The following is an 11,814-nucleotide window of genomic DNA, read 5'->3' as shown; positions in this document are numbered from 1 at the left end:
CCACAGCAGTCTACATCAAACCTACTGACAAGGGTATCTACTCCAGTTTCCAATCCTGTTCACCTCTAAACTATAAAAAGTCGGTGTCTTTTTTATCCAGAATCATTATTCGACGCCTAAGTGTAATTGAAAAGGAAGTTTTTAGAAAACTTGAAAAACTGTTGAAACTCTATATACAAAGTATTATAATAATTACTTACGTGATCAGAACACGTGAACAATTACACTAGTAGATGGCCTTGCCGAAAACGCTTTCGTCAAGTCATGTATTCGGATCAGCTCAGATATAAAGGTAGTGGAAAGCTCCAACTGAACGATCAATGATGCACATGCAACCCAAAAACATAAAAATTAGGAGATGGTTCACTCTCATTCCAGTCATGGCTATGCGATCATCCGCTTACGATGCGTTGCAAATGCATGTGGTCAGAGGCAGGAGGAAGTCGGATAGAAATGAGACAATAGCTTGTAAAACGTATTTACTACATTCAAGAGTCAATTTCAAATTATACGGTGGTAGCAGGAGATTCCATCTACTCTACACTTCCAATAGTGATGAAAAAAATAAAACTTCATCAAATAATTTCGGGAATACAAGATGCCGGCCTCATGCTGACGTGTGTTGCCATCTAACGTGAAATGTTCCTTGTTCAACGCCACGAACGGTAAAAAATTACGAGATTGCGCACCTAACAATTAAATGCTTGTTTTTAGAGCTTGAATCTTTCAACTGTCATGATTTATGTCTACAGGGGCAAGTCTTAGAAGCGAGAGCAGGTGTAAGTGAACGCCTTCATTGACGAACAAAGTCGTAGAGTGAGAGCAGGTTGTTTTGAGTCCTGTATGAAGGAATGGCCAAGTGAAGGCACACCATGAGGTCAACTTCTGAGAAACTAGGAGGCTTTGAGGGAAGTCTGTGCTTGTGAAGTTGGATTTCCGTCTCGTCACGGGAGAACAGTAAGTCCAGCAGCTATCTCAATCAATCGTCAGTTGTGGAATGATCGGGTTCAAAAGGCCGGATCCCTTGTGAATCAAGTCACGAAAAATTCAGGAATCGGCAACAGGCCATGGGCCTATTTCTTCAGTGCCGACACTTCTATCCTATTCTATAACAGAAAAGCTCTAGAGGAATGGTAAATCAATAGCAATAGGAATGCTGCTAGATAGTCAGGCTCCAAGGAGAAGGCATTGTAACAAGTGCAATAGAATTGTCATTTCGTTAGCATCAATAACATACAACGTAGCGAACAAGAGAAAATTCAAGTATGCCACGAAATATGCCACTTACGTAACGTAATTGAGATGGCACAACTGCAAACGTTGCAAAGTATCTTTAAAATAATTATTCTTACGCCAATATTCAAATAAGTTCGTTTTTTCGCTTTAGCACATTTTTTTGCAGAGGATTTCGGCGGTTTAGTGAAGAAATAAATTGAGTGAAGAAGCTCAGAATTTAATTGCAGTGAGAAGATGAGCTTCATGAAGAAGTTGAGGCCTGCAGAGCCGACTAAAGTAATGAAGCTCGGCCACCTACATTATGTTATCATTGAGGTGAATGCTTAACCAGCACATTAGGGACCATCACAACCGCAGCATCCCTCTAAAAAATACACACACATACAACAAACAAATACAAACCGTACAACTAAACAAATAATATCATGAACAACACATACCAAATTCATCAATCACTTTAGCGCGATCTTTTCTCTCCACAAACACACCAATTCACTCACTTCAAACAACCCCACCACACACTCTCCATCATTCACATAATACAATATATTCGCACACTCTAACCTAACCTAACCTATCCTAACCTAACCTAATAATTCATCCACAACAACTTATTTATATTCCGTTGTAGAATTATGTTAACTCAATCACTGCTGGTACGTCAGAATACCGATTTATATTAATAAAAACACGATAAATACACTTTCACGACTCGGCCTTTCGGCCGAGCATTTCAATCAAGCGGCTTTGATTGAAGAATTTGGAAGCCCGAGACGCGTCCTAAGGAACACGTCTCGGGCTCACCGAGTAAAGAAAAGAATCTTCGAAAAATATGTACAGGAAGTCATGCCCTAGACGTGTGCGAAGTTTCGAGTCAATTCATTGCTTTGTCGCCGAGTAATTGGGTGGGGAGGGGCAGGGGTTTTAATTTTTTATAGCCGTAAAATTGATGCTAGAGGGCTGTAAATTTAAAGGGACATACGTCTCATCATGGTCGACATGTGTACCGAGTTTGGGACTTGTGGCTTTTTGCATGTCTGAGAAAAAAATTTTTCAAAAATTTTCATGAATATTGGTTTTTAATTTTTTCTCGCCGCAAAAATGATGCTAGAGGGCTGTAAATTTACGTGAACTCACTTCCCATCATGCCCAACATGTGTGCGAAGTTTGGGATTTGTGGCTTTTTGCATGGCTGAGAAAAAAATTTTTGAAAATTTTTCAAAAATTTAGGTTTTTAATTTTTTTCGCCATATACATGATCCGGGAAGGCCCAAAAAACTCAAGTGCATACTTGCAATCATGCCCAACATACGTGCAAAGTTTGCCGCTTGTGACTTTTATTTTGGAGGAGGAAATAGCTTTTGAAATTTTCCCCAAAAAATTGGTTTTTAATTTTTTTCTCGAAAAAATTCATAATGATGACCTCCTCAAAAAGTTCCCCCAGGACATGCTCATGGTCCCCATATGCTCGAAAAATTTCAGGGCGGCAAGTTGAGCAGTTCTCCCAAAAAATCGAAGGTTAAAAAAAATGTTTTAATTGAGTGGACATATACATGTTCCGAGATAGCCTAAAAAAGTTTATGGCATACCTGCAATCATGCTCAACATGTGTGCAAAGTTTGCCACCTGTGACTTTTGTCTTTGCCGAGAAAAACTCGTTTGAAATTTTCCCCACCCCGCGGATGGGTAGAAACTTGAAAAAAATCGACCAAAAATGTCAAAAAAAAACGTTTTTTCCGAATTTTGAAATTTTTTCAACGCCATATCATAAAACAAGTCTGGGGATGATTTTTCATCTAAATAAACGTTCCTGTGAGATGCACGGATTTCGAGTTATTTCACCTTGAATTTTTGCCAAACAGTCGAAAAATCCCTTTTTTTCGAATATTTCGCGAGCCAAGCACTTTTTCGAGAAATCGCTCGAAATAAACCCCTATTAACTTTTAATTTTAGACTATATGACGTAAAAATTTCCTCTCTAGCTTCAACTGTTTGGCCTCCACAGAAAACTGGCAAAAAATTCAATCGGCTTTTTCTCGGCGGAGGAAGGTCCCATTGGACCCTTGATTTTTTTCAACATTAAGCTAGGGATTCTCTACATTATTATCATATTTGCGACACTAAGAATATTCACGGGTCTCTTTTTAAAAAATCCCAAAAATTTGTTAAATTTTTCACTTTCAGCCCCCTGGGCATTTTTGAGGGGATCAGCTCAGAATTTTCCGGAAACATGCCCCACATCAGGAGAAGAAAAGGAGCCGAGTTTGAAGCGCGTGCAAGCAGCGGCTGATTTTTTTTTTTGAATTTTTCAAGAAAGCCCCCTCTCTTGGGGATTGGCCACTTCCCCATGGGGATTTTCGGGAATCCGACTCCTGATTCGTCAATAGGAAATCGAGCTCTATTATGAGCCAAAATTTCAGCTTCCTGGCAGGCCTGGAACATAGGAAATGCTACCAAAAGGCTACAAATCGTGAAAGGTACTAAAGAGGGCCAGTAGACCTCGTCCTCGTCCAGATACGATTTCTGGCCTAGGTGCGGGATTTTGTTTTAGTGTTTTTCTTCGAAAATTTTTTCGAGTCCAGACGCGTGTAATAAAAAAGGAGCACCAAATATAACAGAAAACCATGCTTGTTTGCTTGGCATATGATACACATATGGTAGAAACATATGGCCATCAGTTCATATTTCCCGATGGATGAAATAGTAAAAAGAAATTGATGGAAGTGTTAGAACATTACTCGTATTTCCGCTCTTTGAAAGTAACGAGTTTTAATCATCGTCTGGTGGAGGAGGCACGAATAAAAATAATCTACTTCTCCTCATTTTTATTTATCAATCATAATGGCAAAAATAAAATAAGCTGATTAACATTACTGATAAATAATCCGTAGCAAATTGTGACGCACATTAAACAGGTTGAACATAAACCTTATCGTAAACGATCTGGTTTACGCGACATAAAAACTGTCAAAATCATGGAAGGACAATAATTGTATAATACTGAACACAACAGCTCCATCATACTTCAATATAATTGAAAAAATACCGATTAGAAATTAACAAGATATAAACCTGTAAATAATATATAAATCTGAATAATTATTTAAGAAAACACGTTGAACATTTATACGTTGCCATTTAGAATTATACATCAATAGTAATTCTATGGGAATTATTCCAAATTATCAATTAACAGACAACATTTGTATCGAGCGAACAGTATTTCGGCGCCCAGATTACGTATTTCAGCGCTAACATAAAATTGCCCTGAATGCTGCCACTCTCGCTGCGCCGTCTAACGCTTTAGTAATCGCTAAATATTGCAATAAACTAAGCGTAAGCATTGCAACAACTGAAAGGATCAAATGTAGAACAAGTAGACAGACAAATTATAGAATCCGGACGCATCACGAATACATTTCCATGAAATTTTTCATTGATCGCCACGTCTGTCTAAGAAACTTGGTGAAGGCATCGTAGTCGCTAGAGAATTGCTGGATCAAATATTTCGTGCCTCGTGGCAGAAAATGAAGTGAAGACCACACGATGGTCTGCAGCCGTACATCAGCAGTAATGTAGTGAAGACCACACGATGGTCTGCAGCCACACAACAGCAGTAATGTAGTGAAGACCACACGATGGTCTGCAGCCACACAACAGCAGTAATGTAGTGCAGACCACACGCTTGTCTGCAGCCACACAACAGCAGTAATGTAGTGAAGACCACACGATGGTCTGCAGCCACACAACAGCAGTAATGTAGTGCAGACCACACGATGGTCTGCAGCCACACAACAGCAGTAATGTAGTGAAGACCACTTGTTTAGAAACAGGAATAACATTTGGGACGATCATGTTCCCAGTTCTTGAAAGCAATTGACGTTATTTTAATAACATACACAACTTTATTAGGTTACAGAACGTGTGGAATTAGATTGAGATGCATGGAATCAATTGAAATAAATAATAAGCTAGATGCATCAACAATTTTGTTTGTCGATAAAACAACAAAACCTTCCTGACCTCTGAAATACAAATTCAAAACAATACATGATTGCATGACATACACATATGATTCGAAAAATAAATGATTTATAATTTATGATAAATTCAACTTGATCCTGTAAAGTTCCACGATGACATAAGAAACTAAATATTCCGGACAACAAACTATCTTGGTGACGTTTTTAAGCTACATAAGAGTTGACCGAATATCAGTATCAGCACGCGATTGATTTGGGCACATGTTGCCTTATAAAGGCGAGGGTTGCCTTATAAGAGCACGTGTTGCCTAATAAGAGCATAAGTTGCCTTATGAGGCGCATTTTGCCTCATATGAGCACATGTTGCCTCATAAGAACACGCGTAGCCTTATAAAGGCGAGGGCTGCATCATAAGAGCAATCAAGTGTTGCATGACAAGATCACGTGTTGCATGACAAGATCACGTGTCGCTTGACAAGAGCACGTGTTGCATGACAAGATCACGTGTCGCTTGACAAGAGCACGTGTTGCATGACAAGATCACGTGTTGCTTGACAAGATCACGTGTCGCTTGACAAGAGCACGTGTTGCATGACAAGATCACGTGTCGCTTGACAAGAGCACGTGTTGCATGACAAGATCACGTGTTGCTTGACAAGAGCACGTGTTGCATGACAAGATCACGTGTTGCTTGACAAGANACAAGAGCACATGTTGCTTGACAAGAGCACATGTTGCTTGACAAGAGCACATGTTGCCTCATAAGAACAATAAAGTGTTGCATGACAAGAGCACATGTTGCTTGACAAGAGCACATGTTGCCTCATAAGAACAATTAAGTGTTGCATGACAAGAGCACATGTTGCTTGACACGAGCACGTGTTGCTTGACAAGAGCACATGTTGCCTCATAAGAACAATTAAGTGTTGCATGACAAGAGCACATGTTGCCTCATAAGAGCACGTGTTGCCTCATAAGAACAATTAAGTGTTGCATGACAAGAGCACATGTTGCCTCATAAGAGCACGTGTTGAGGACCGTGCGCACCTGTGCTGGCGCTCTTGCCACACACCAAATGTTGCTATGACGTCAGCAGGAACTTGTAGCGTAAAATTATGATCACTTTGAAGCCCACACAATACGGAGGTTTTTTATAATAAGAAATAGACAGGATATTTGGTGAGAGTGAAACATGTGTCAGGAAGACGACGAGCAAAGGTGAAATCCTTGAGGTTGCCATTATTTAGCAATAATTTATTTGCATAAACGACTTGCAGGAAGTTCCGTAGGGCGCCTCAATTATTCTAATGCACACACTAAACTAATTATATGAATAATTTGGTAATAGAGGAGCGAAATAACGAGCTCACTTGACGACATTAATTGATTAACCTCGATGGTTCTTACGATAAATTACCGAGACTAAGTCCTGAGCAACTAAGAGAAAAAACGTTACTGTAGTTTCCTTGTGACATTCAGGTGCAGACAGGATAAATATCATAATAAATCTTGTAATATTTCTCCGTTGTATTGGAGAATACTTTTAAAACTATTTATTTGGTGGATGTTAATAAAATTATTTCCATTAAGAATAAAGAAACTTGGCACAATGTTTATGTTTTTAAGCTTCAAATGATGACATCGTCAGATCACGAATAACATTTATCGGCGTCAGGAGTTGACGTGAGGAAGTTAGCAGGGAAAGCTGCGTGGCCACCCTGCCCTAGAGCCTCGTACAGCCATGCAATTAAATAGCAACTAAGAAGACTATGCAAACAACAACAATAAATAAGATTACACATCGATAACACATACACTAGGAGATTTTTCCAGAGATTCTCAAGTTATTGTAATCTCTAGCTTCATTAGCAGCAAGTTCAATTAAAAATAAAGCCTATTACAATACCCTTCTACTAAAAATTAAACATTACTAATAGCGTATAATAACTTCACAATAAACAACTGAATCGATTCGCGCTAAAAGTTCCAGATATCAGGGAAATGTTATTTATTCTTATAAGTTACATTTCTCTAAAGTAAACACAAATTTGTGGCGGCAGAAAACAAACTGGATGCTAGTAGGGCAAGAGGCAGACCACCTAACAGAGCCAGACAAGAGGTTCCCTACAGAAGAAAATGGGAATATCCTCCTACAATAGGGAAAATATCTCCCTACAGTAGAAAAAATTTCTCCCTACAGTAGAGAAAATATCTCCCTACAGTAGAGAAAATATCTCCCTACAGTAGAGAAAATATCTCCCTACAGTAGAGAAAATATCTCCCTACAGTAGAGAAAATATCTCCCTACAGTAGAGAAAATATCTCCCTACAGTAGAGAAAATATCTCCTTACAGAGGCCAATGAACACAAATGATAAGTTTAGACACTGAGACTATGTGGTGAGATATAAGAACGTTTGTAAAACGAATCAATGAGATCCTAGGATATATCCAGCACCTAGTGGTCAGTATAATGCGCAGTGACGCGAGCTGCTATCAGTTGGAGCGTCGTGAAGCAAGTTCATTTGAGACCAGTAGACGGCGTCACACAGACCCAACACATACATCACAAAGACCTAACACATCCATCACACAGATCTAACACATCCACCACACAGATCTAACACATTCATCATCACATATTATCATTGCAAGTTTCAGATCGAGCCAATAGCTCTTTTGGAAGAAGCTCAACGGTACGCACAATTTGTCACACGACATTGAGAATTGAACATTAAACATAAACAATGGAATAAATGAACATTAAGATAAGATGGTGTCTTGAATTAATAGTGCTACAATACTCACTGGGTTTACTAGAGTAAAATTAGGAATTAAAGAGATTCAAGATCGAGCAATAAAAAAAAAGGCTTAAACACAACTGTAGCTTGTGACATCCATCGTGGCCCGAGACGACTGCTATGTATAAAACATATACTAAGGACACTAAGGATAAGGATACATTCAGTCAGGACATCTCACATCCAAGGAAAGCTCGCCGCATAGAAAGAGCAACATGAAGTTATGTGCACGGCAGTATTTCTGGTCGCGACTTTTGCTGTGGCGGCGACAAGCAGCGTGCAAACAAAACAATTCATTTATTCGCGTGGACAAGCCATACACTTAGTGCAAGGAGGGGCCAAACAGTCGTAACAAGCTCTTCTTTATAAACCAAACCAGACGAGTGACAACAGCGCAACATAAATTTCCAATTAACTGGGAAAATATATTACAAGCGAGCTATGATTTTCAATTTTGGATTCTAAATTAATGGCATCCCATATTTAAAGTTAGCTAATTAAGTAGGTTCCTATAAAGTCAAGTTGTTTTCTTCACTTAGTGGTACTTTAAACTTAATGATGAATTCTTGATACAAGTCACTTTATGAAGCTAACAGGTTAAAATTCAATGAGATTTCTAGTAGTTTCCGTAAACCATAAAAATGTAAACGCTTGAATGAATATAAATTTAAACATTTCATTCACGACAGCAACGAATTATTTGAATTTCATATTGTAGCTTACGGTCCTTCAAATGAATTATACTGATTGCCCTCGTACGCCTGTTGTGTCATGGTTTGTGCGAGACTACCTGTACGATATTAAAATATTCGCCTTTCTAAGACACTAGCATCAATTTACAATAGAGATATATTTAACTAAAATAAATAACTTGAAATGAAGGTGGATTTTACTAGCATCGAAACACGAGGAAGAACAAGCCTAGCTTAAGATAAGACATAGAGCAGAGAATGGAGAAGTACATTCAATCCTTTGAAGCGCAAGAACAACACGGCAAACTCACGGCAAGTCGAGAGAGCTTTAACTTTCATGGCAGTTGAGAGCACCTGCTCATGCTGCCGCGGTTACAGCACATGCACGAAACGTTTATAAAAGTTTGTTCTCAGAACAAAAATGAAAGGAAACGGAAACAAGCTGGAGCAACTGTCGCAAAGATTATCGATGGCGACAGTTGCCTTTCAGTTCAGCTGCCTGAGGTAGACTTTCAAGAGCTTCAGAAAATAAATTCAAAGTTCAGAAGGAACAACTTGGCATGCATACATAACTTACTGACTACAACAGACAAGACCCGACCATTAACGTAAGGAAGCAACCATCATATCAATATTTGATATACTGCATAGAGGCAAGCAATCGATCTCATGCTGTTTCAAAAATTAATATATAAAGAAAGCACTATAGTGTTATAGAGAGGAAATTTCCGCATAAATCTTAAGGAAATTTCAAACACCACATAATATTTTCTCTGAAAAGTAAAACATTAAATGGAAGGAAAAGGACAAGACATCGAGAGGAAGTTCGTATTGCGGAGTTGAGCTATAGGCCACAGCCAGTTGAACGCCAGCCTTCAATTCAGTGCTCCGACATAAGAATTAAGAGATGGGTCACTGTGAGGTAAGTCTCAATAGATATTCATTGAAACTGCAATATTCAGAGATATTCATTGAAACTGCAATATTCATTGAAACTGCAGATCAGAGATTTACAAGAGAAATAAGTTTAAAACAGCCTTTACACAACTGACTCCTCGTCATATAAGTGGTCTTGTGTTACATGCAAAGAGTCTGAATTGTCTATGAAATGCAGGTAAGAATATGTGACGGCAGACGTGGTGATGCCGTCTACCTCACGATGCCCATTTTCTGCATGTTCCTCAAGAGCCTCTGTATGTTGTCGGCCGCGTGCTCGCGCCCAGGCTTGATGTTGCGTGTGGGGTTCTTGACGGTGCGCGTGTGCCACACCAGCACCTCGGAGCAGCCGTTGGCCAGCGGCTCAATGTCCTCGAATTTTACGTTCAGTGACTTCAGGAAGCCATCTTCTTCAAAGCCAGCTGAGTATGGCATGGTCACTCGAGGCTGCAACACACAAAGCCAGCTGAGTATGACATAGTCACTCGAGGCTGCAACACACAATGGCCGCCAATCATAGCAAGTAGCATTATCTATCCAGCACAAAGTCAAACACTTCAGGGATAGATTAGGCTGACAGTCATTCAGCGGACAACAGTCCAGTGCTAAGTTGAGACTTTCAGTTATCATAAGAATATTTATGATCTCAGAAGTAAAAAAAACTGAATTATGCTGTGTCAGTCAGACCCAATTGGAACAGAACTGTTGCCATCTATTGGCCAGGAACGAAATATTCTTGAGATATTCATATAGGAATAGCTGGCTCTCATCAAGTCACGTATAAGTTTTTCTGCATGTATTAGTGCTTACCTGTTTGTTCAAGTAAGCCATGTTGATGGCAAAGCCTGCCATGTCTACCTGGAATTTGCGACCAGCGGGCCACCCGTCGTAAAAGCCAATCACTTTACCTTCCTGTGAGGTTTGAGAAATTATATTTCAGTTGCGATATGGACCTTATAGTGAGGAACAAAGCTATGAATAATTTGGAATGTGGAAACATACAACTACCAATAGTTTACGTAGAAGAAGAACACTTTTTTCAAAATGAATGAGGAAGCAAAACTGTGTGATAATGTACGCGATGAAGGCCCCGATCAACCCTACAAATAAATAACATCAAAATATCTATCTAAGGAATCAAAACTGTGAACGCGGGCTACAAAACAAATATTAACAGTTGACTGTTATTACATAAAGGTAATACACCCAATTCGAAAAGGAATAGTCTCGCCTTCGGCAGCCTACAATTGAAAATGCTAAGAAAACGAGCAATGATGGAAGAAGCTTACCTTGTTGAGAACGGGGGAGCTGACGCTGAGCTTGCCTATGAGGCCAACAGGAAACATTGAGACCTTCTCAGTAAAACGGATCTGTTCAAGAAGCCGCACGTCGATGGCATTGTCGTCGTCGAGGAAGTAGAGAACAGACTCAGGCACCGCGTTGTCCTGCAGCCATGCGAGCGCGGCACGGCGGTTGGCCACTCCGCGCGGGACGTAAGTCACGTGGCGGTACACCGGCGGCATCGGCGTGGCTAGGTGCGTGAAGGGAAGACCTGTTGCCAGAACTGAGATTAGTGTCTTAGTTAGGTGCGTGAAGGGAAGACCTGTTGCCAGAACTGAGATTAGTGTCTTAGTTAGTTGCGTGAAGGGAAGACCTGCTGCCAGAACTGAGATTAGTTTCTTAGTTGCTTAGTTGCGTGAAGGGAAGACCTGCTGCCAGAACTGAGATTAGTGCCTTACTCAGGTGCGTGGAGGAAATCTGACTGACTCGAGGGAGAACAGTTTCCAGCAAAAGCACGAATATAAATACCATGATTGGACAGAATATTCCAAATTGAAAATATACCGAAAACTATAAACATCCCTTATCAATACTATTGAATACAAGTCACTTCTCGACTTAGAGCTTAGTCTGCAGTTCAACAAACTGCACGCAAAATGCAAATTGCCTGATCCCTATTCAACAGATTTGACAATACGATTCAAAACCAACATCTAGTATTCCCTTCTGCCCATGTCTTATAGTATAGTCCATACATACAGTGGGGGGAAATAAATATTCGTACACTTGAAAAATCGTATTTTAATGTATGTAAGTACACAAAATTAACAGGAAAAGTGATTTAAATTATGTATATAGATGCATAGTATTCAAAAATACTATCAAA

At 39.6% G+C, this 11,814-nt stretch overlaps 1 protein-coding gene across 1 annotated transcript; it reads right to left on the bottom strand.

The window, feature by feature from the left end:
- Nucleotides 1–7,258: 7,258 nt before the first annotated feature.
- LOC108664975 (galactosylgalactosylxylosylprotein 3-beta-glucuronosyltransferase S) lies at nt 7,259–11,508 on the bottom strand. The gene is made up of 4 exons (XM_018151684.2): nt 11,493–11,508; nt 10,937–11,199; nt 10,458–10,559; nt 7,259–10,094 (listed from the first exon to the last, which is right to left on the bottom strand). The coding sequence occupies exons 1-4, from the start codon at nt 11,506–11,508 to the stop codon at nt 9,861–9,863; spliced, it is 615 nt and encodes a 204-aa protein (XP_018007173.1). The 3' UTR covers nt 7,259–9,860.
- Between the last annotated feature and the right edge of the window lie 306 nt (nt 11,509–11,814).

The sequence above is a fragment of the Hyalella azteca genome, unplaced genomic scaffold (assembly GCF_000764305.2).
Source record: "Hyalella azteca isolate HAZT.00-mixed unplaced genomic scaffold, Hazt_2.0.2 contig4128, whole genome shotgun sequence".
Lineage (NCBI taxonomy): Eukaryota > Metazoa > Arthropoda > Malacostraca > Amphipoda > Hyalellidae > Hyalella > Hyalella azteca.
Note: the sequence above shows the minus strand (reverse complement) of the source record. Positions and strands in the feature narration are given on the sequence as shown.